General features: G+C 35.7%; 1 protein-coding gene and 1 long non-coding RNA gene across 3 annotated transcripts in view; both read right to left on the bottom strand.

The window, feature by feature from the left end:
* atp6v1h (ATPase H+ transporting V1 subunit H) overlaps positions 1 to 20115 on the bottom strand; it is a 98476-nt gene extending 78361 nt beyond the window's left edge. For both annotated transcript variants that reach the window (XM_088642444.1, XM_088642445.1), the window contains exons 1-5: positions 19959 to 20115; positions 17640 to 17781; positions 10167 to 10266; positions 9633 to 9722; positions 3481 to 3594 (exon numbers count right to left, since the gene is read on the bottom strand). In XM_088642444.1, coding sequence (XP_088498570.1) covers positions 3481 to 3594; positions 9633 to 9722; positions 10167 to 10266; positions 17640 to 17743 — 408 coding nt within the window. In that variant the 5' untranslated portion in view covers positions 17744 to 17781; positions 19959 to 20115. The remainder of the gene's footprint in view (positions 1 to 3480; positions 3595 to 9632; positions 9723 to 10166; positions 10267 to 17639; positions 17782 to 19958) is intronic.
* LOC148655667 (uncharacterized) overlaps positions 1 to 26190 on the bottom strand; it is a 340056-nt gene that overhangs the window by 178374 nt on the left and 135492 nt on the right. The window lies entirely within an intron of this gene.

The raw sequence follows: 26190 nt of genomic DNA, 5'->3' as shown, positions 1-26190 counted from the left end.
TATTCATAAGCACTTTCCAAAAAGCTCAGAAGCACTGTACAACAGCACACATCTAATGGAAAAAAAGAGGCAAAAGGGAGCAAAAATTCAATAACTCTGGTGCTAATCCACTCAGTGCCCACCTGCCAGTAAATTCTACTCTAAATGTAATTGAGAAATGTGTCATTTATAGAAGATGAGAGCAGTATACTAATCCAGAATACTTTTTGTTATAAGCAAAGATGTAGGAATCTGGATTTATTGAAGCCTGTTTCATATTTAGGTGATACCTCAGTAGTCTAACCTTGATTAAAAAAAGGCATGTATCAAAATGTCAGTATCAGGTCAACAAAGCAAGGGTCTGTTGGGGGTAGATGGATTATTCCGTTTTATTAAACAATCAGAAAAGTAAGTATTTCACAATCCACAATATTACAAATCCCTTTTTAACACAAATATCAGCTATACAAATTAGACAGATACAATTAATTTCTAACAATGGTTGTAAATGGAGTAAATTAAAAATATAACATGGAAATGTGATCACCAATGAACAGAAATTAATTGTACAATCTCTGCATTTTGGCAGGATCTTTAAACATTGTCGCTATTACTTACCTTAATGCTGCTGTTATTAAGAGTAAGTGTGCATTTGTGCTGTTACAGGTTGGCAATTTAACTGTAAATGTTCAATCAGATGTACTACAGGTACATCGAGAATTATTTTGTTCTCGATCATAAAAAAACACAAAAAAATGTTGATACCTCCTTTGAGAATGGTGCTTTCTCATTTACTTTTTTTCCTTCATCCTCATTAACAGTAATATACTCAGTCAAATCAGTTTTAAAAATATTTGATTTTTTCTAACACCCCTAATTCTTTTTCTTTCTAACAACCAGGTAATTTAAAGCAATTAAAACAAAAGGAGGACAACATTTTTGCTTCTCCACATACTGTTTTCCAAAAAATTGTCAGAAAGTGAAAAAGTACAACGAAGTAATGAAGCACAGATATTGGGAAAGGAAATATTTTAACGGCTTTTCAAATATGAAAGAGTTAGTGAAGTGTAGAATTGTATTGCATATAACCATTTATTGACTAGAAAACTGAGGTCTGTGGATTTTTCACCTTCTGGCAATACAAAATAGCTTCTTCTGTAGCCTTTCTACCAAGACTGATGTCAGGAATAGCTTCTAGATAAATCTTTCTTGCAATAGTTAGATGACACTATTTATAAAAGAAAGTCTATATAGAAAAATTAACATGCAACAAAAATTCTAGCACTAGTGCAGCAGAAGGCTTTGGTTTCAGTGTTGTTTTCCATTATTTCTGCACAATAAAATCACGTCTCCATTGATTCCTACCAGTTTATTGTTTGTATATTGCTGTACTGTGGCCTGTGGATTTGTCAATGGTGTGACTACCATAACTGAGAAGGCAAAATTGTTTAAACTTGTGTCAATTGTGTCAGCGGGAATAAAAACACCTATGAGACCAAGCTCTTAAGCATGTATTTATCAATGTTAATACTGTTCTGTACAAAATGAACTCTCATACCTATTATTAATGTCTATTCTTCTCAAATATAAAATGATCCTGCACCAAACAATTACATCTCTTATTACATCCCTAAGAAAAGTAATTAATACATTTCAAAATCGGCATACAGCCAAAATTAAGAAACATAATTATAAAGCAGCCCCTTTGGATATAAGCAATTCTATTTGTCCAGTAATACAATGTTTGCTGAATGCTAGGCACTCAGTTGGCAGTTAATAGATGTACTGTTATTAACTACAATACAAGCAAACATCCAGTTACTAGAAATTTTTTAGAACACTCAGTCTAATAAACTGAGTTTTAATTTGAACAAAAAAATATCAATCAATAAATATTCCAAAGCTTCTCTACACGTTTTGACTATTCATAATATAGTCAAGAGGACAATATTAAGTCTGCATTAAGGAAAATCTCAATCTCCAATATATCTTTCAGAACCAACCATGAATAATAAAGGGAGAAGTTAAACAAGAATAGGGCAAAATGTATGCCTAGTATTAATGTTGGATATATTATTTTATATCATTTGCACTTGCCTCAGGAAGAAAAACATTGTTTCACTTCTTCAATGATTTTGGATAAAAAAGCCGAGGGAATCTTAGCTTAAGGAAAGCTTGCAATTCACAATCACTGACACACATACTACCCTATTTCCAACACTTCCAAAGTGTCACCTTAATTTTTGCATTTTAAGTGGACTGTCCTTATATTTCAGCCATCATCCAGAGTCTACCTTGTTCACCTCTCATGTATGGTCCTCATTCTTTAAAGTTGTTTTTCAACTGATTCTACTTACACACGTCACTAGATCTTTTCATTGACTCTTCATTATCTATCTTCATTACACACCGGACACTGGAGGTTTCAACTCAATTTAATTCCATGTTGCCCAGTTCTCAGTCATTATTCACTTTAACAACCATACCATCAGGAAAACTCAATGTCGCCCAATAGCAATCTTAACTAAAACAATGATGTTATCTAAACTCTTTGCTTTTACTCATCAGCAAGCACCAGATCTTCACTAACAGCCAGTAATTTCATTCATCACTAACTTTCCAAGCTGATCCTGTTTGGCCAGGGATCTTTCTCCTTAACCAACACTTGCGTCCCTCACACAGCGGCAGCTGCTCTGTTGTTTTCTCCCTCCCATGTCCCACACTCTGAGACCACTCGTCCGATGGTAAGCTCAGGGGGTGCCAGGGCTCACCCTGTTTCTTCTAGACTCAGCTGTTGCTCAGCTGTGGAGACAAGATACTTGCTAACACAATAGGCAATGCCCCATTCCTGCGGGTACTAACTCCTCTAGTCAGCCCTGGTTCAGCTGCCAATCACAGTTCCTTGACAACAAGCTTTATTCCCATTGATCCTGGCAAACAAACCATCACAGAGCCTGTCTATCCAGAACCTATGACACCACTCGATACAGCCTGAGACATATTTTCTCAAGCCATCCCTCCATCAGGTCACAGAGTCTCATGGGCCTATAAGCCAGCCCACCTTTTTCCTAATGAGAATTCCCCTCCGGAGCTCTTACTCTCACCTTTCAAGCTGGAGAGTAGATACAAACCAAAACTATTTTCCTCCTAAAAAAATGATTAAGTTTGCAATCCTAGACCTAAAAGCATTATAAGCTTACGAGCTTTTTAATTAACCTGAAGGAGTGGCTAATTCCACACAAAGCCTGTCCTAGCTGCTTTGCATCACATGTAAATGTACTCCCTCCGAGTGTTAAGTAGTCATTCAGAACAACCATGCCTCATTTTGCAGGTTTTTCTAATTAACAGTTGGCCATCTTGGCTCAAGGCCATACCACTATGCCTAAGTTTGGAGCCAAGATGGTAGCTTTCTCATAAAGCTAGGTCTACCTCACACAAGGGTTTCAAATATGGAAGAACAAGCAAATAACAAAAAAAATCAAAAGCTTCAACACTACTCACCATATGGACTGTGAAAAGGTCCTGGCGGTTCAGCATGGGAAGAAAATACGACCATGCTGTGTTCTTAGTTTTCTTAGCATAATCAAAGAAGATGTTCACTCGCTGATGATTTTCCTAAATGAAAAGCGGAACAAAGTTTTAAAAATTCAATATACTCTACTATTTTAGGTAATAGATCATATATGTTAGCTGCTAAAGCAACCTTTATTTCTATAAGGTGAACATTACTATGAAGTGTCTTTTATAGTTTTTTTCAGCTAAAAGATACTGAATCTACTAACATACTGTATCTAAAAATTAAATCAATAATGATGCTTCAGAAATAAACACTTTCTCCAAATAATCTGCAATGATTTTTCCAAGCATTGCTCAGGTGAAAAAGGGTTTACTCAGTTTAAGAGTAAAAGAATGCCTTCTTGATACTATAAATGTATTAAAAGAACCTAATACAGCCTCTGAAAAACAATAGTTAACAGAAAGTGAACATATTTGTATTAAGAACTGAAGTAAAATTGAAGTAAAATGTTTCCTATAACCTAATAATATTTCATGACTAATTTTCATATCATCACAATACTCATTACATATGAGAACAACTCATTTCTTGCTGTTTTCAAATGCAGAATATCATTAGCAAAATACAGATGACAATTTCTAAACACAACATTGGAAAATATGACTCGGTTTCTTAGTGGAAGACGATTTTAAATACAATATTAAAAATTCCATTGCTTAAAAGGACTTCAAAAAACACTGCTAGACTAGTTTCTAAAACAACTAATGTGAAAATGATACAGCTCAAGTAGTCTTTTGTGGGCAGCAAACTTTATAATCAACAATTATCAACAATTATCAAAAATCAACAAAAGTAATTTTATGACAGTAATATTTGTTTTTTGACATGTTAACTTTTATCTTTCATTTTAATCCAGCAGTAAATAACCACACATTTGCAAATACAATGCATGATCAATTATGATATAAATGTACCTATGGAAAGAAAGCAATAAGAAATTATTAGTGTTTTCATTTGAAAGGAACAGGAGACTTACAGCTTACAGATTAATAGCTCAGTAAGACATATAGTTTCTATAAAGCAGTCAAATCTAAAACCTAAATATACTTTTATCTTTTAAAACAGAAAATTTAAATGACCAGATTGGAGGGACTGTAACATTAGTCACAGTAGTAACTACCATCTCTTGTGCTCCTCAGCACGTGATGTATAGGCCATGCTTTCCATGTGGCTGATTGCTCATACACCACAGGAGACCAACAGAAACAGCTTGTATCTCTTAATTTGACCAGCAAAACTGACTGAGAAGCTCAACATAGATCAGCATTAACTCTAACTAGAAGTGGATTGCGTTTATAAATCCTTTATTACTGACCTTCCATCCATCCATTTTCTAACCGCTTTATACAGCACAGGGTCGCGGCCGGGGGATGGGCAGAGCCTGTCTTGGCAAGCCATGGGTGCAAGGCAGGGTGCACCCTGGACTGTACATCAGTCCATCACAGGGCACTCACAGTCTCAAACACGTACACACTCACACCAGGGGCAATTTCGCCAGGAGCCAATTAACCTAACATATAACGTCCACGCAGATAGCACTCCAAGAATTGAACCCAGCAACCCGCACTGCAGGGCAGCAATGCCTACCACTGTGCCACCCCACTACTGACCTTACGTTTTTAAAATCAACTCTGTATGACGTGGAGGACCACTAAAGTTCTGTAATCATTTGATTGATTCAAATGCACCTTTAAATTTTAAAACATTGTAAAAGTGTGCCCATTTGGCCTCATTTACCATTGTATTCGGTTTTTACATAATGACAATGTCTAAGCTATGATTTTTTTGTGCAGGGCAGGTTATAATTCAGCAAAAGGTAATCTGCATTATATTTTCAACAGTCTCTATTAAATCACATTATAATACAAACCTGCAGAAGGCAGATTTTTCATTGACAAAAAGACATTAGTGAATTTAGTGTTATAGGAGGGTCCATTAGCGCATGTCTCATTCTACAAAGTAAAAATGCTATTTTAAATATAAAATAAAAGGGGTAGGACACGATGTGGCTGAACTCTTATTGGCAGCTTTACTGCTGTAATTTTCTGATTTTGTGTTTAGAGCAACCAAGGCACTTGGTTAATATCCCTAGCGCCTCCAAGTCAAGCTTTTCTAAGATTTTGAGTGCCTAAATTCCCACAATTTGTTTTTTTTTAACGAAAGCAAATTACTGTACACATTAATAAGATGTAATTCCACAGACCTAAAAGCTTTAAACACATCTGAGAATAGGACCAGCATTTGAACTAGATTTGAGCTCAAACTGAATCTTAGTTCAATTTAAAAATTAATTGGTACTAAATGGTAAAATGCAATTAGGATCAAAGAGCAAAGCCCGTATCCAGGAATAATTCTCCTAGGTACCCCTGGCTTTTAGTCTGGATTTTACAAGCTACAGCCAATTCTGGAAACATACAGTATGGTGCAAGGCAGGTCTGAAAGCGTACAATTCTTTTTCCCCTGGGCAGGATGTCAGTGCACTGCAGGGACATGGAGAAAGGAATATTTTACAGTATACAACCAAATTAAGCCAGAACATCTTTCAAATGTGGGAGGAAACCAGAGCACCTGGAAAAAAACTACAGGTACAGTATAAGAACACAAGAACAAGCAAACTCCACACAGATACCATAGCCAAAAGTGCACACATGTGCCTGGAAATGTGAGGTAGCTACACAGCCCCCTTGACCCTCACAAACATCATAACGTACGTCCAGCAGTTCATAACTATACTACCAAAGCTCTGGAGCAAAACTAAGAGCATGACATTAATTACACATATTGCAGTATAGATTGCCTCTAACTCCCTAGACTGAATAGCTATTGCTTTGCCTTTAAATGAGGCAACCGAGACACCCTATTTTTTATTTTGAAATTTTTATTGGACTACAGAGTATCAAAGCACGCTGGTTAAAGGATGGATGAAAGCAAATGTCTGTACAAGAAGGCATTTGGGTGATATTTATCAGTCATTGATTAACTGGAAGAGTTATGTTAGCACTGAAAGCGATTTTGTCTCTCAAATAAATCTCAACTCAAAGGACAGCTTACTGAAACTGAAATAACTGTACTCACAACAGGGGGAAATCACTCAAAGTTTATACCTAAGCTATTTTCTTTTTGCTTTTTGTTATTTTGTCCCCTTTTTACTGTTTTGCTGCAGTTTGGGACAGACAGCATGTAAATCAAAGTAGGGGTGGGATGCCTTCTTAAACATGTCATTAAGTTAAGAAGAATTTCATTATATCTTTTTCCTAATGAAAACTATAACAAAGTAGGAAAACTTTGTTTTCCTTAAGAACGGAATTCCTCCCAAGGCTATCAAGCAATTGCAGCCATGAGACTGAAGGTGCATACAGGCTTACATGTACTTTACTTAGTTGAGGATTTCAGAACACAGGAAATGAAGACTTCAGACTACATTGATACCTACAATGTTTACTAAACCCACTTTAAACAGGACCCATATGAAATGTTTCACTAAGTGCTTGATGGTAGGAAAATTAACCACCTTAACATCTTAATCAGAAGCATCTTAATTTGGCCATGGATCTGTCAAGTTTCAACTGAATTGATTTTGCAAGACCGTTCCCAAGACAGAAACAATTCGAGCGGTGAGAACAAAATGACAGCCTTGCCACCATCTTGATATACAAAAACCAGCAGTGAGTCTGGTGTTAAAAGTATTTCCACTGCATGGATAATTGCCATGATTGGAGATAATTGGGCAAACAATTTTTCAACAGGAGCAAGTATTGCAGGGCATGTGTTAACTGCAAAGAAAGAAAAAGAAATGGCTGTCTCAATTTTATTCAAGAATATGATTTTCACATAAGGTTCATAAAAGAGAGGAGGCCTTTCTGGCTAATTGGGTTTTTAGTTGATCAAAGGATCTCATCTAGCCCTTACTTGAAAAAAGCAATGTTATCAGCTCCAAAGTGGCAGACTCCCACACATACAGTAATCACCAACCATAAGTTAACCAAACTAGAATTTGATTATACTTCTGTATAACTGTTTGTCTACCACGACCCATCATAGTTATGTATATGAACTGACATGTTTAGACGTCCTCTTGTTAACTCTAACAAGTCCATGCTTTAAGTGCTATGCATGATGTGTAGTGTATTATATTTCACATTGATAGCTGATTAAATGAGGATAGCTGATCATTGCGTTAGTACCACAGTCACTAAAATATAATTATACTGTATAATTTCTCAAATATTTATATACAGTAGATTAATAAGCAATTAAAATGTCTCCTAAGCATATGGGAAAGGATGGAGAATCAAGTATTGCTATGCTTGCAAGATCAGTTAAGTCTCTATAGGATTAAATAAAATGTTCTTTATACATTGCAAGACGATCAAAGCAATAGTGCTGGTCGTAGATTATTAGGTGTTAATGAATCCGCGATTCGGACAATAAAGACAAATGAGGCTGCTATCAGAGCAAGTGTTCCCAGTGGTATGCCGTCTTCACTTAAAGCTTTGTACATGATGTGGCCTGATAACTGAAAAAAATGAAAAAGGCTTTGAACGATTTGAATTATAGATCAGATGTAGAAAAAACGCCCCAGTATGCATATAATGTTTAACAAAGCTAAGATAATTTACATGCATCTTGTTGAAAGGTCAGGAGAGGGAGACTGGAAAGTTTCTTGTGAAAAAAGGGTAGTTTAATAACTTTAAAAAGCCTTATAATCTACATAAGGGTAAAGTAGCAGAGGGGACAGCATCAGCAGATGAGGAGGCAGCATCCAAGTTTCCAGCTGTCCTGAAGAAGATGCCTGATGAAAAAGGCTATTTGCTTGATCAAGTTTTCAAGGCTGATGAGACTGAGCTATTATAAAAGTATATTCCTGATTGCACGTTTATTACAAAAGATGAGATCAAGGCTCAAGGTTTCAAGGCTCCAAAGGATAGGATAACACTTCAATTTTGTTCAAATGCTTAAGGTGACGTCACGGTGAATCTCGTGCTTTAAAATAAAACGCTTACTCCACACACCCTTAAGGGGAAAAACAAGAATAATCTTCCTGTTTTCTGCAGAGTGAAAAGGAAGTTATGAGTAAGAGCTGCTTTTTTCATGGACTGGTTTCATGAGGTACATCGCTATTTAAAACAAAATAATCTGGCATTCAAGGTGTTGATGATTTTTGACAAGGTTTCTGGGCTTCCTGAAGACTTACTCTTTATTCAACAATTCGTGAAGCAATTTCCCTACCGCAGACACCCTCTGAGTCCTCCGGCCCTCAGATCATCATAAGGCATCATAAAAGCTTTCAAGAGCTATGAAGCGCACATCACTTTTGACCTTGTTAATAATGGTGTTAAATAACACTAACCTGACACTGAAATAAGCATGGAAATAATACACAATGACATATGCTCTATTACCACAAGAATCACTTAATGAAATAAAAAACACCTCTAATTCAGCTTGAAAAAAAATTGTAAGGAGACTGAGAGAGATTTCACTAGTTTCCCAACTGTGCTCATAAAGGTGAGAACTGATCCTTCTACAAGAGTGTTGCTTCACTCTTAGGAGCTACCGGAAGAAGATCTCGAGCTGACTACATCACCAAGAGATGATGAGGAGGAACAGAAGAAGGAGGATTTTAGCATGAAAGTGAAATAAACACTAGGCAAGATCTTTACATGTACAGTATCTGACGCAGCAAATGTGTACACTGAGATCTATCCTTTCTTGATCCAAAGCCTCAAATTTGGTATGACCTCATAAACAGGCGTGAACTCACCTCAGAAAGAAAACATTGCAGCCAATACTTCATGCTTTCTTCAAAAATGTCAAAAGAGCCTATGCCATCAGTAAGAGCTGTCTAAAACCGCAGCTGAACTTCCTGAAACCAATGCAGACGATCCTGCTACTCTACAGATGACCCCTCTTCCCAAAGCATTTCACTTCCTCCCTCCCCCCTTCATCACTGTCATCATCATCCTCATGGGTTTTTAATTTATTTTTACAATATGAAAAGTGGGTTGTTGTGTTAATTTATTCTTAGAAATCACACATTTCATATCAAAACATTAACTGAACCTCCCATTTTTACCTGCAATGTGTCATCAATCATGGTCAAGATGTACTGTACCGTCTGCTCCTTGGAGATGTGCGCCATAAGGTTAAGAAATGTTTTTGCACACTGTGACAGAAAAATATACATCAGTTAGAGCTGATTATTATTACAGGATGAAAATGTACTATTTTAACACCCTGGATAGATGTCAAAATATAAGCCAAGCACACACCAACAACGATCAAAATTTTAACAAAGATTTTTATTTTTATTTTAACTTGGTAATGGTAATTATGCTTGGAAAAATATGGTAAATTACAATTACAAACTCACTATTTATATTGTAGGCTTTTATAAGGCAGAAGCGCAAACCCTCTTGCTAACCAAAAATAACATTAAGTATCAGACTATTGTCAAATTTACGATTTAATGTGAGTTTGTAATACTTTTCAAAGCTTGGATTCCTATTTTAAAAGGCTATAAATGTCAAAAACATTCACACTGAACAGGAATAATTCTTTGGTATGTATGAAAGCTTGAAGAAAGTTATGTTTTTTCTAAATAGTTCACCTGATTTCCTTCTTTACTCAGTATCACTTGCTTCTCTTCTGAACGAGCCAATTCAAACTTCTTAATGAATTCACAATCCTCTGCTGAAATCATCTGTCCTCTGTACAAAAAAAGGAAAAAAAGAAGTTGTACCACGGTTACTTGTTGCTTTCCACTATAAAGATATATCACATACAAAAAGATCAAATACAATAAATGTATTTTTGTCAATTTCATAAACAGTGACGAGTGTTCATAAACAGTTATTGAATGTCCACTAAATCACGACTGATGCTTCTTCAGCACAAAAACACACTATTAAGAGAAATATATTATACATGCTGTCTGGATCTTTTGACTTATTGTTCCTGTGCCTTTTTTAACATACATATAAGAGCACTTTATTCCATGTGTCATAAATATACTGTGTAAAATTCACAGTATCACAAGCCACTGATCTACCCCATAGGGCACCACTGATATTCCTAAATTGTAAACCTACAGTATACTAGTTGAAGTACTTCTATAGTACTTCTTTGTTTTATCATTTGTGCATTTTGGCATTATTGTAGGGAAAGTCCACTATTTCTGATTTAACTAACATAACTGTACTTTAGCAGATTTTGTCAGTTAAATCTGAAGTCCATTAAGCAAAGCCCCTTAATGGGTTTATATAGAACTTGATATTGCTGTATGAGTTTTGCTAATGACATCTGAATAACATCTCAGCTCCTTAAGCACAACATTGTGCATCTTAAGTGCTTCTAGTTCATGTAACACTTCTTCCTTTTCTATTCAAAGAAAAAGTCTGTTATTGACTTCTTTATACTGAATATAAAATATTGAATTAAAAGAATTACTCTCCATACGTTTCCATTTATACTGTAGCTATGGGAAACTTTATTCTTCACTGTTCTTTTGCAGTAGTAAAACTAACTTTATTTTTAAATCCCCATTGTAATATTCTTTCAACCCCTCTTGTCCTTTACAATATCATTTTTATTATTCTCCTTTAATTTAACTGTAATCATTTTATGCAGTACTTTCATTCACTCTATACTTTCTTAATTCAGTAAATTATTTTTCTCACCGCTTTTTAGTCTTTGATTGCATTAGAACGTGTTTTGCACTTCAAGCAGAAAATGTTTAAATTGTAGCTATTCATTCTCTACTGAGTTCAGATTAATCCGATTACATTCCATTTCTCTAAAACATCCATTTATCCAGCATTCTTTCCTGAAACTGTGTGATCACAACACAGCTACCTTATGGATCTCTTAACCTCTGTTTTACTTTCTTATTACAAAAAACTTTCCTTCTAGTTGGTGCTTTGATAAACCAAGTACAGCAATCATTATACGTGTCTACCATTTCAGTTTTGATATCCCTGATGGTTTATCTATTTAAGGAAATAAAAACTTCTTTAACCACTTCTACTTTTACCTTGTATTGTATATCTCCAATTCCTTTATACATGAATGCATCACAATTAAAAATCTGAAATTAGTGGAATGTAGCATACTCCTAACACTGCGTCATTCAAATGTTTTTACGTCAAACCTCTATACAGTGAGACCCTCGATTCATCTAGGTTAGCATCCTATGTTTGGATGTAGATTTGATTCCTGTGAAGTGGTTCACCTTCACTGCTTTATTCCTGGTCTTTTCAAAATGAAAATGTTGTATTCTTCACCATCAAGCTGTTAGACATTCTTCTGTGTTCTAATTGCATCATAATAGCCTGATCATGCAGTAGCTTCCATTTCTTGTGTTTTGTTTCCAATAAGAAAAATGCGTACTGTGTCTTTTCACACAGAGAAAACATCTCTTGTGGAAAAAGCATTGTTCTTTCCCTTAAAATGTAACTAGTCTGCAACCACTTATATCTTATATCCTCTGTCTGCAATATTTAGCTTCTTAATTCATCACAAATGATTAACACACTGCTTCACTTGTACATAAAGCACTAAACATACTACAGCACTAAAATGCAAACTGTGCAACTTCTAATGTACGCTCTTTAAAAAAATGGTAAATCAGTGGCTACCAAAATCGCTTAGTTATATGGCAAATGACTACTTCTACAATTTCCTGTCACCTATAATTAAGCTTCTCTTTCTTACATATTTTAACAGTGGAATTACAATAGACTTTATTGCTGCAGTGTGAAACATATCTCACATTTTAACCAAGTACTTCTAAAAGACTAACCATGCAAAGACAGTAAAGGATTTTCAATGTAAAACTTTTCAACCCAAATGAATTAATTGCTAAAATCTATATTATTGGCTATGGAAAACCTTTTTGGTACATTACAATGTTAACTGATAATGCTATTGGCAAGGGGGGCAGTGGTTAGCATTGCTGGCTCATTCCTGGGGTGCTGTCAGCTTGGAGATTTTTAGGTTCCATCTCCCGTGTCCCAGTACTGGATGAAGCATTCCAAAAATGTATGGATGATAATGCTATTCAATTTTTTTTGGTCACAATGGAAAAATCGGATGGGGGTTTTCTAAGTTTAAAAGCTGAGGTTTTTTTTTGTTACTTTGCAGCAGAGCAAAACAATTTGAAAACCACCTTTCATCACATTCTCTTTAGTGTACAGGACATCCCATTCTGAAGTATTATGTTTTCACTAATGTATCTACAACTGTCTTGTTACAATGTATTAATTGCCTTCTCATGGATTCATTACAGATCTGATCAATGCCTGACACATTCATCCTTAAGCTACTTCAGTTCTTTTGAAATACAATTCATATGTGCAGTGACCAGCTAGTGACTTTTCTTTTACTCATTATCGCAAGATCAAAACAAACTAAAAAAAAACTTGTTCTCAATATTTTGAGGCAATTATCTCAGAGATCCGGGAGGGAGTCAGAGTAGAAGACATCACAAGACAGTTCATCATAGGAAAACTGAAGTTATGTACTTCAATATTTAATGGCATAGGATCCATAGCTGTGAAAGGGATAGACACAATTTTACCTCATATTTAAGTATAACACCATCTTTTCAAGACAACAGAATTTTTCTGTTTTCTATACAATATGGTCTCTTTTATTTCCTATGAAAAAAAAGAGTAAAACATGGATTTATCACACAATTGAGTTCTTTGAATATCTGTAATGTCGGTGTCGCTACAGAACACCGACACTTTAATGTTCTGACATGAAGAGAAATCAGCAATGACCATGTACAAGCTAGGCCTGGGAATCTATGTGGATACCTGCCTTTGAAGACACACAATTTCTAGATTTCTAGAACTGTCATTTTACTTGTTGAATAGTGTAAAGAACTGCCTCAGATCAACAGGGAAGGAATAACAACTAAATGATTTTATTAGCAATTGAAAACAGCTTAACACAAGTGTCCATGGGTCTTGATGATGTTATTGAAGAGTTCACCAGGAGAAAAAAAGGTGCTTTAAAAGTTAGTGCAAATAACATTTCTAATTCAACCATGTCACAATTTTTCTTTAGTTTGTTATTTTATACCACTGCAAAATTTTATCTTGCTAACAAAAATGTTTAAGTTCTGGTCTAATTTGTTTATTTCAACATGGACATGTTAATATAAGTCAATGGTGCTACATATAATATTCCATCAACAGAGCACAATAACTTAAAACTGAGAATTTAAAAATAATTTGGTGTAATTACCTGTGGAAGCTAACGTACATAGAGGTTTGTGGAGATTTAAAAATGGATTTGGATTACAGATTTCGAATTTCTAATGGCTACCATTGAAAACACACACCTTAGAGCAAAGCACTATAAACCCACATCCAATTCAATATAAATTAACACCCACTGCAAATTGTTAGAGCCCAATACTAATAAAGTAACATGCTTGCAGAACATTTTCGCTCATGAACACATAAACCCAGCCAGTCATATGGAATTTTTAAAAACAGTGCATAGTGAACAGAAGGGAAAATGACAGTCACATTTACAAATTGCACACCGGCTGCTCTGAGTACATTACAGCAAGTAATCTGAATGACAAAGGTTGCTACCCATGAGTTAAGTCTGAATTTAGAGGCTGTTTGGAAATTATTTCAATTCATTACTGCTTGAGCCATTTGAGAGGGGACAAGGTAAAGAAAGCTGATGTCGGTTGACGTGTTAAACAAGCACAATAATATTTGTGATATTTCAAGGAAGATTTTGTAAAGGTTATTCCATTTCTGTAACTTATCCTTTGATGAACAGTTCTATATGTTCCTGTGAGAAGCTGCAAAAATGGGAAGGGTTTGGGCAAACAACGTAAGTCCAATATTTCGAAATGCTGTGTGCTAAAGCTGCTGGCAACTGAGACACATTTAAGAGCCAAATAATTGTATGGAAGATATGAAAATATCACAACCAGCAAACCTTCCAAAGGCAATGTAAGAAAATGTCTAATTCTTAAGCATAATTGCAACAAGGAGGAGCTATCGTTTTCATCAGCAATGAATGGAAGTGCATTTGATGTCTGGACAAATTAACAACATTTAATGGAAGACCTAAGCCATAAAACCACAGACCAAGACAAATCATAATATTCCTGCAATGGCAAAACTATTATCCACCTTGCATGTGCTTTCTCTGGCTTTCGTTTGTTTTTGACCAAAAACAATTACTCATTACTCTTCATTACTCCTATTACTCTTCATTACTCCTATTACTCCTATTACTCCTATTACTCCTATTACTCCTATCCTGGAGTCCTTGCACTGGCTTCCGGTTAAATTCCGCGTAGACTTTAAAATCCTCATGCTCACCTATAAGGCTTTACATGGCTTGGCACCTCAATACCTGTCTGAACTTTTATCGCCCTACTCCCCCACCTCGCAACCTCCGCTCTTCACATTCTGCCCTCCTTACTGTCCCCCAAGCCCGTCTACATTGTATTGGCGACAGGGCCTTCTCCTGCTATGCCCCCAAGCTCTGGAACTCTTTGCCCAAGGATATCCGAGAGTCACCTTCTCTAAACTCCTTCAAATCCAGACTCAAAATCTTCTTCTTCAGAAAAGCCTTTACTTAACTGGTTCCATTCTTCACCCCTCTGCTCTTCTTAGTACCACCTTCCATGGTCTCCTCTATTGTTATTGTTGTAATTGTAATTGTGTCTTCTTATTTATTGCTGTAGTCTTCTAATTTATTGTTATTATCATCTTGTAAAGCGCTTTGAGAAGCCACCTTTAAAGGCGCTATATAAGATAAAGTTTATTATTATTATTATTATTATTATTATTATTATTATTATTATTATTATTCTCTGGCTTTCGTTTGTTTTTGACCAGCACCCAGTTCACATTTTCTCTTGCACTGCCATTTGTGCTTAAAGCTTCAGGGAAACAAACACAAAAAATCCTGTTAACTAAAAGCAAGCTTGACCTACAAGTTTTGAAAATAAATATAATTGCCATTTTCTTGGGAGCAATTTACTGGCTGGGACAGTACATATGTTCCTCTGAAACCTCCGCCTCTTTCTGGGCATGTGTAAACAAAACATCTATGCCATGAATGCGTCAAGTATCCTGGGTTAGGTCACGAATCTCTTTCTTCTCCTGCTTTGCCCCTCAGCACCACTGCCAGGTTGAGGTCTTGCTTGGGCAGATGGGGGCACTGTTCAAGCACCCTTTTGATTCTGCTCTACAAAAGGGAGGCTGGAGTAATTCAGTAAGCTACTGTATACAGCTCAGGCACCTACAAGTCACCTACCCGCTGCCTTTATTTCGATAGTCGTAACAAGGCCCACACAATGTTTCACTTTGCTGAAGCCAAATTAAAACAGTTACTTAAATCAGAAAATCGTGGCTCTTTCCTTTTTTCTACAGTACACAGCATGAATCTGTCACAACCTGAAGGCATTTAGCAGAACACAGAGCAAATTACTGAAAGGAAAGGAAATTCCAGACATAACAATAAGTAAAATGGCAGAATAATCAATTGGTAGAATAATGTAATGTTTATTACTGAATTTTGTCTATGCAATTAGATTTGTCTATGCAGTCTTTCCCTGCTGTGAGCGAAAAACAACTTTTCACTGTACAGTTGCAGTTTTTACTTCTCACTCACAAACATGACCTGTGGGGAAAGATCACATATGTTGTTGTCTTGGCACTGGATGTACTGTAACAAGATCCTCAACAACATATTTTAACATTATACAGATTAACATTACAATGGACTAGACTCTCTGTATTTATACAACAGATATCATGTATATTATTTAATGTTATGTTTTCAAACTTGTTACTGCAGGTGCAGTTTGCACATTTCTCACAAGACATTTTCTCACTGATCATTGTGGCTAAAGCCCACTGATTCAACATTGTAACATTTGTTAAATTATATTTCACAATATTGCTTTTCTGTAAAAAAATGTTTTTTTAAAATTAAATCACAGCTAAAAGAAGAAGGTTTGATAGTTTTTTGTCTTTCATTTTAAGGGGAACACATATAAAGCTGAACCCATTTGTTCAGCAAGGTACAATCAACAGGTAGGTTATAATGAAATAATATAGATCTGTTAAACGTAAACTCTTCACATCTAAAAAAACACGGAATTATGAATACGCAGCTCCAAACCATCATTTTTTTATATTTTTTGTAAATATATAATCATTGACAAACAACTTTGCATATTCTAACACATTAGTTCTCCTCTCTTAAATAATTAAATTGATAATAATAATCACATCATGGAAAGTTAATTAAGCATACCTTCTTATAGTTACAAGAGAAAAGATCAATTTAAAACGGGAATATGCAATGTTTATTCAGTGGCTGGGGGGTTAACAAAGTTTAATTTCCTGAAAACATAATAACTCATACAAAAACAGAAAAATATTTTGAAATGTTTAATACAAATTTGGATTTAATTTTAATGTCTTAAAGTCACTGTCAGCCAGATCGGAGCTGCTGGCACTAAAGCTAAAGTTGTGAATGGAAAATCAAATCCAGTATAAAAGAAAGAAAAATGCTATATTTGGTAATTACATCTTGATTTACAACTATACAAAGCCACAAATCACAAATAAATTACAACAATGAACTACCCCACCTACTTCTTTGTATTCTTACTCATTTCTCATGTTTTATTGCTACATAGAAGGGTGCATTACATGCATTATCAAAAAAGGACAAACTTTTTTTTTGGGGGGGGGGGGGGGGTTTCATGCCCACTTGTAACATTTAACAAGAAAATCTCCATCAGACCAAAAAATTTGCTAGGCCAATTCCTGCAGGAGAGCCTTTCTAATACACAGTACAACTGGGAGTACAGGACCGTCACAGTAAAAACCTTTACCCAGCAACAAAGGGCAAGGACAGCCAGCAAAATCAAATGCCAGAGCTGACGGATGTCGGGCACAAAATAAACTACACGATGCCGTAACTTAATGCATCCATAACCAAAAAAAACATAATAATATGCTGTGAGGTTAAAGCAATAGATTTAAGCATTCAATCTTAAAACACTGGGTCTATATTGCCATATACTTACTGAAGGTATGACTGCCAGTTAACTTTGTTTGCCCGGACTTCTGCTGCTTTCGCTGCAATGATATTGGTAGGAACAGCAGCATCAACTGCCCCTCTGATATCCATTTTGTGTATGTTCCCGCTTCTCTTCTTTGAATTAAAATCTAAACGATTAAACAAACAAAAAGATCAATCATTCCAAGCGTGCAATGTATATAAATGCATACACACACGAAATTTGAATAGTCACCTATTGCGTTCTACCTGAAAGACAAACCATTTAAAAAGATCAAACCATGGCAGGGTAGTATGATGATTTGGGACTTACTCTGTTCTGGGTTACCACAGCTACAACACAGCCTTGTAACACTTGTGGTCAAAATTATGGGGGTTTTCTTACATCTTATTGAATATCTACTTAGGTAAAATGTGGGGAAAAAACGCAACATGAAATAATGAAAAGAAAAGAAACAAACCAATAGATGTAGTTAACATAAACTGTGGCTACTTCAATGAATCCAAAGCCCTTTACAACAGTGTATATTCTCAGCTAAATTAGAAACCTGTGGTCAACTTTCAGAACATGATCTAGGGCAGTTTAGACAAGAAAGCCATGTCAATATCAAGATCAAGCCAGCTGCTGATTTCAAGGACTTTCAAATGGTGAAATGAAAGGGAACAGAAGGAAGAGCAAAGAAGGGCACAATTCAATGTTCACTGCTACTGTGTGTTATATAGGGTAAAAAATAATAATTCACAAAAATATACTGTGTGGCGAGGAATGCAAGAAACGTCAAGTTTTTACATAATGGATTGGATTATAACCAACAGATATACAATAGACATGGACAATGTACAGGTTTATAACCTTGGCGTACAGGTGACAACAGCAAACAGATAAGAGACTGTGAAAGACTACACATTCACTAACTCTTTTCTAAACTTAATACTCATTTCAGTTCCAAATTAAACATAATGCCACACAAAAGGAAACTATAAACACAGAAGTCACCCAAGAAGGTGGTATAAACTGGGTAGTTGCAGTTTCAAAGTCTTTGTTCAGACAAGGAAACACCTTGCGTGTCCACTAAACCCTAAATATTTGCAAAAACAGCAAATAGCCAGATTTGTATCAACTCCAAATAAATTATACTCTGGGGCCTTGATACAACTTTGACCTTAACAGCGTGTAAATGTTATGGAAAGAAAGTTAGAGAAAAATCGGATACCAATATAAATACACAACAAGCAAAAGAAGACAATACTGCACAGCTTTATGAGATACGATACCCAGAATATGTGCGACTGTGATAATTTTTCACAATTTTTTATATTTCTATTGCTTTTTCCAATTCACTGTTTTTTAATAATTATTTTTTACACAATGTTTAACATTCCTGCACATATACAGTTGCAGTGTCTGTGTGTGTAAACAATACCGTCAATGTGGGGACATAATATGTGAAAATATCCCTACGAAGATCACAAGGCCTAACAGAATGTTCCCCCAAAGTAAATGACTGTTTTTCTAAAACACCAAAATGTTTCAACCCCATTTTGAGTCGATATGGTTCTTTATTTGAATGAAGTTTAGAACAGTAAATTAAAATTGATTGAAACATTGCGAATACAAGTGTGCGTGAAGATCAGCACACAGTAGGTTTTCGGGATAAAAAGAGGCTTATACAAGCGGGAAGTTACAGAAGCACTAACTTTCATCAGATTCAGCAGGTTTAACCTTGTCTGTTTATATCACACGCCCCAAACAGACCGATGGGTATCAGGTTAGGAAAAAGTCATATTTGCATGCTTCATCATTCAAATCAACCTAGGAATATAAAGGAAGTTTAAACGATCGTTTATAAATTACACAGCAACCGCTGTTCGGATACACGGAACACAGTCATTGGAATTATTTAAAAGAAAGAATGTCATTTAGAGAAGTAAAACTATAACTAGAATATCAGCTACATTTCGCAAGATTTCTCTTAAGAAACATAAATCCAACAGAAATAAAATGACCGGGATCTAAACGTGCATTAAAACCACCACCAGTTTGTGCGAAATTCATAACAATTTTAAATACCCTGCATCTGTATTAACAGCACCGGCCCAATGACCTTATAATTTAAAAAGCTGCATGTTTACGTCTGTTTCATAAATGCTTCTTCATTCCGAGGCCTTGTAAAATTGGGTTTGTCTGTGTTTCCCACACATTAGAGTCCAAATGACTCCATTACTTTGTAAATATTATAATTCTGTTAGCTGCCAAGCAAAATGTAAATTTAGTGCGACAAAAAAATCTATATCTTGTAAGAAAAAAATAATCAGCTTCTCTTACCTGCTGTCTTTCAGCTGATAGACTTCACTACGTCACGTGGCATGTGACAAGATCACATGACCAGTTTGCTGTCATCAATCACGTGAGGAGGTTGCAGTCTGGTTAACAGTTCAAGACTGGAATTGACGAATGTCCCAAGATAATTTTCTTGTTGAATTATGCACATATATCCCCGAAATAAACGCTGTTTTTTTTCTTTCCTAAACATGTTTATTGGCGTTCGATGTATAAAATCCAAATTAGGCCCTAAACGTAATTCCCAGAGTTACACGGAAATGCACATAACAGTACAGAAAAGTAAATGCTTAGGATCGTTTTTTCTCCAGTCTGAATTAGTAGTTGTCTCTGCTTTAAACCTTCCGTTTTCTGCAGAAGGGGTTGTTTGTGGCATTTAAATTTTAGCTCTGTAGTCCCTCGTTACAGCAGTGAAGTTACACCTGTTAGTTGACTCTGCGTTTTACTTTTCCCACATCCCAGCACCTAGTTTTATGGGGGGGGGACTCTTAAAACTTGTAGATATGAATCCATCCTCAGCTTTGTTTCAGGGTGTATTGCTGGCCTTGGAATAGTCAGAGTTCCCCTGGCCAGGCTGTCCTTCCTCTCTGTTGCCCTTACACTTTCTTTGTAACTTCCAAGAAAATAATAATAATAATAATAATTGCTTACACTTATATAGCGCTTTTTTCTGGACACTCCACTCAAAGCGCTTTACAGGTAATGGGGACCTGTAAAGCGGAAAATCTGACAGAAGGAAAATCTGACAGAAGTTTGCACCATACCTTCAAAGCCATCTAGTTACTCCAGTTTTTTCATTGACAGCATTTAACAATTATTTTAAAAGTATACTGTATGGTCTCTAAACACTTTCAAGTGTGGACCTTATTTTCAATAAGATCAAAAAAGGAGAGATCTTTGATTGCCCCCTGTATATACAATTACCAGCAGCTTGTTGTTTACAATAATCCATTTGTTATTTTATTCCATTTTGGAACAACGTGCATGACTCGGCAGCACAGAGAGGATGTGTTTTTATTCAATCCGAAGAAGTGATGCTTACATGGGAATATAAGAAAGAATAAAAAACAGATGAGGTTACTGCTCGCATTTGTCTGGTTACCAGTAGCTAATTGGTTCAGGGATCTCAGACGGGTTTCTGGCTTCAACAATATGACTGGGTATCATGTTGCAGTCCTGATCTCAGTTTTAATAGCTCTTCCTCGTTGTTTACTCTTGTGTCCTCTGGTTCATGTTTCAATGGTGATTCTGAAGAACTTCACAGGACCAACTTTTGTCAATGCCTTTAAGGATTTTTACTTATTGAATCAATCACTCTCATCAGTCAGCCCCAGTCTTCTCTGATCAAGACTAAAAGAAGGCATGTTTTAGCCCGTCAGAGTAACATCTACTTTTAAAAGGAATGAAAATGGTTCTCAACATTGATAATGTTACTTTACTTTATTGTCCCTGCTTTGCAGGCAGGTAAAAAGACATAACACAATACCTGTAATACAACATGAACCCATTAACAATTAAGAGACATACACATATATATACAGTAAAATATAATGTCAAGTGTCCAAATTGAGTGGGATAATTGCTGTGAGAACAAAAGATGACTTTGTTCTATTGCTCTTGAATCTAGGCAGTATAAATCAATGATGATTTCTTCTCCCAGATGAAGAAGCTCAAATTTCCAGTGCAAGGGGTGGCCACCTTGACAGCCAATGATTCTATTGGCCTTCTGGACTATTTGTTTCATGTAGTTGTCTGTAAGCTGTAGTTGTTGTGTGCCAAACATCTTCCTGGTTATCTGATTGTTTATAAAACAGTCATGTTTTTTGTAACACAATATTCCATAGCACACCTTTATTCAAAGCCTGCAATTGTAACTACAGGTCCTGATATTTAGTCTCCTTTTGAACTTTTTCCCCATATTGTGCAGAGGGGTAAAATAATGAGTTGACAACTTTGCATTCCTGCTGTCTGCATTTAATTGCAACTGTTGGGTGCTTGCCTGGTTTTAAGTGTTTTGTTAATCATTTCAAAGTTATTTTGCAGATTCAGCTGAATGTGGTGATCTTTCTATCTGCTCCTACTAGACTAGATAGTCTAACTCACTATAGGTGGTCTGAACACAGATCCACAAATGATGTCATCCCACAGCCCGGTCTTGAGTACTGTCTGTTAGATGCACTCGTTGCAATAGTTTTTATGGATTAAAGTATCTGCCAGATGGTTAAATGTAAACGTATGAATCCGTTATCTATATTTTCTGTTTTCTTTGCAATAACAGACTTATCCAATGATAAGTGGACTGTTATCCAGTCAATGGGTATTACCCCTGTCCTAAATCACTGTTTTGGTAACAGCCTATGAATCACATTGCTTGTGTTTTTAAGGACAATTGGCAGATATTGAACTTGTTCTTTATTCAATATGTTGTCATTTTCATCCTTGGTTACACCTGAGTGCAATATTAATTTCATAGATAAGCCATTCGAGATTCACATGTTTAACTCTGAGACAAATTAATTTACTGTTCTTGTCATGTTATACTACTGATAAAATGTATCTGTTGCAATGCTAATTGCAATTTTTCTATTTATTTCTATCTATCTCATTACTGGTAACTCACTGAAGCCAACCAGGTGCGAGCCTGGCCTCTTGGAAAGCTAAGGATGTTTCTGGAGAGGTGTTAGTGGGACTAGTAGGGAACACTCACCCTGCAGTCTGTGTGGGTCCTAATACCCCAGTATAGTGATCTAAAAGATGCCATTCTTCCTATGAGACATAAAACCAAGGTCCTGACTCTCCATGGTCAATGAAAATCCCATGGCATTTCTTAAAAAAGTAGGGGTGTTACCCTGGTGTCCTGGCCAAATTTCCTCCTGGCATTTACCAATCCTGGCCTCCTAAAAATCCCCATCTGTGAATTGGCTTCATCACTCTGTTCTCCCCCTGACTGATAGCTGATGTGTGGTGAGCATACTGCGCGCTTTGTGTGGGGGGTACGCATTGTTTGTGGTGGAGGGGAGTCCCCATTAACCGCTATATAAGTTTAAATTATTGTTTCCCTTGTAGTCTTTCTAATGTCTTTTTTTTCCTGTAAGCACAATTTATTGTGGGATCCCCTTACTTACCGTTCTTACTTATTTTATAAAGTGCTTTTCCCCCCTCTATTTTTCCCAATAGATTTATTAAACCATTCAGTTCTTTGCATTCTAGACTTTAATTTGCATACACTTGCTTACATTGGCCTCATTCTTCTACGTAAAATACTGTACAAGGTAGTTTGCCCATACACTAATACACATTTCTAAGCCTGAAGAGTGGCTAGGACACAGATTTCAATAGGATAAAAACACAAGAAGAAGGATTACTTAAGAGAAATATTTCCCAGATTTTGTGTTTTATGACCCCAGTGTCCAAGGTTGCAATCATTTGTTCTTCATTGTTAAGCACTTTAATTCACTGATGGTTTAAAACTGTTATTCATAACATCCTACTGCAAATAAAAAAATATAATGCAAGCTTAGGTTAGAAATTCAAAGACATGCACATAATGAATTATCAAAGCAGTCATAAACCTGGGTAGAAAAAAGGAAAAATTGCCATTTTAAATAGGTGTAAGATCTCCCTCATCTGCTTGTTATGTGTAAAATACAGCAGAGCAGACACTGTTGCACATATAAGATGTCAAAATCATTTTTTGTTTTTTAAAGATTAATTTCAAAATTCAAAATGTTTCCGTACTATATTCATTTGTAATGTGTCTACACAGAACATAGATTGAGAAATAAATTGTTTTAATCTACATTGAGGAATTTTAGAGGACTGTACTTTAAAAGTGGGAAGAAAGGCTAATAAATATTTTGTTACTGTGAAACACCTGGGTAATGTTACCTTTTATCCTGGGCCATAGTCTGTATGGATGTTGAACTTTAAACATCAAATATAATGGTAGGTCTAGTTTTCTGAAATTAAGAAAGCCAGACAAATAATAATTGGTATAGATTGCATAGATTGGTATTTTCTATGTTTTAGTATGAGGTTACTCTTCATCAATGTTTTTTAACAATACTTAATACACATTTTTGACACATTTACAAATTTTGAAACATAATTGTTTATTATTGAAATATCTGTTTGCTTAATTTCTGGGACAGAAGTTTACCAAATGCTTTTAACGTAATATAAATCATATGACCTGATAGAGAGGATAGTGGAAATGTATGAGGTGAAATAAAAATAAGGGTATCCAAAATTAGGTGATTACGAAGTACTCCACAAATGTTAATGGATTAAGGGTCACAGACAGCCTAGGAAGATCTGACTTGTAAGATTTCATTAAATTCTTTTGGGATTTCAGATTCTTGTCTTAATAAATAAGTACAATATAGAGGATGCATGTAACATTTGTCTGTGTAACATTTGTCTGTGTAACATTTGTCACTGCCAAAACTTCCTCAGCAGAGATTTTATCTGCCAGTGAATGGCCTGAACGTAACAACATGCGCACACACCTGTGTAATTAAAAAAAGTTTACTTACTTAGTTTCATTAATGCAATGATATTGAAGTGTTTTACTGTAGTTCTGTTATCAACTAGAATCATTTTCAGTAAAGTATGACAAAGACAGCCTTTAAGGGCTGAACAGCATGTGAGATACGCTAATAATTATAATAACTAAACCTCGAGTAAAAAAATAACTTATATGTGGCACTTTGGATGTAACAAATACAGAATTTGTAGCCTTATGAAATACTACACTGGAAAGTTCTGACATTGTTTCTAACAGATTTATGCTTTGTTCTGAGATCTAATGTCTTAGGTTCAAAACTCTAACTTAAAAACTGTAACTATAAAGGACTAAGGGTCCTTTCAATTTGAAAGATTTTCCCAGGCTACCTATATTGCAGTCCATAATTGCTTCTAGTTTGTAACTGGTAGCCTGCCAAACTGGCTGTCTGCTTCATTGCTGGCAGTAAGTATGTGTCTATCTTTAGCGTTTTGTTTGTCTGACTTCTTACCCCTCATCCATCTGTTACAGTTGAATAACCTCAATAGTTATTCAAACTGTCCCTCACTATTGCTTCTGCCACCTCTGTTGTTCAGAAAAATATCACCAAAATATCTGTAGCATTCTGTAGTTTTATGAATAAAACAATGTGCTCTTTTAACTGTAAATGCTGGCATCCCATTATATTTTAACTGTGATGATGACCCTGGAAATTTGTTGTGTTATTGGGAATAAAAAACAGCACTGCTAGTGTTAGCAAGCGTCAGGGCAACGTGGTACAATTTAAGTGCTCAGTGCTGTTTTTATTATATGTGTGTGTGAGTGTATGTGCGAGCTCATGTTGGTCATTAAGATTTTCTTGGGTTCCTATGAGAAGATGACTTGTAGGTGGCACTTGGATGCTTTGGTTTGATCAGGGGTTGTACTTGGTCCAAAAAGTTTGAGAAGCACTGAGTTAGACTCTTTCTTTTTATCAATATCCAGAATATCGGAGTATATTCTGAGCAAAAGCTATTAGCCGAAAGGAACTAGGTTCCCTTGTCTAACTTATGACTGGATCTCAAGATGAGCGCCAACACAAGGACAAGCTCTTTCTTTCTCTCCTCTGTCTATACCAGAACCCTCCTAGCACAGAGAAGCTGCCATGGTCAAGCCCAGCCCAGGTCCATTTTACCAGTGTGTAGTTTAAACTTCAAGGAAACGTTTGGACAATGGATCTTTGAGTATGTAAACTTCATTATTTACATACTAATTCTTGAGAGCTGAATTGTTATTGCAAATGCCAATCCTAAGTTGCAGGGTGATAAAGTTGAGTACCAGATGTTAATAGCTTAATTAATAACTACCAAATATGATTAATGGGCTGAATTGCCTCCTCTAGTTTTGTAACCTTTCTTATTGTTCTTATTTTGGTGACAGTTAGGATTACAAAAGGTTAACAGGCACAATCACACAACAGTAAAGAAAGTCTGGTATCAAAACTCATTCTAACTGTTTTATCAAGGTTTGCAGAGTTAATTATCAAAAAACACTGAACGTGTAATCAACGATGAGACATTTATACTTTCCAAAATGCATTTCTGAAGGGTAAATAAACATAGTAGTACTGAAAGAAAGATTTTTTCTCTTTTGGCATGGTATAAACTTATTACTGGTTCCTTTGCAGCCTGCGCATGCTGACACAGCTACCCACTTGAACTAGTAGTACTGAAA

This window comes from Lepisosteus platostomus, chromosome 8 (genome assembly GCF_059453375.1).
Source record: "Lepisosteus platostomus isolate fLepPlt1 chromosome 8, fLepPlt1.hap1, whole genome shotgun sequence".
Taxonomy (NCBI): domain Eukaryota; kingdom Metazoa; phylum Chordata; class Actinopteri; order Semionotiformes; family Lepisosteidae; genus Lepisosteus; species Lepisosteus platostomus.
Note: the sequence above shows the minus strand (reverse complement) of the source record. Positions and strands in the feature narration are given on the sequence as shown.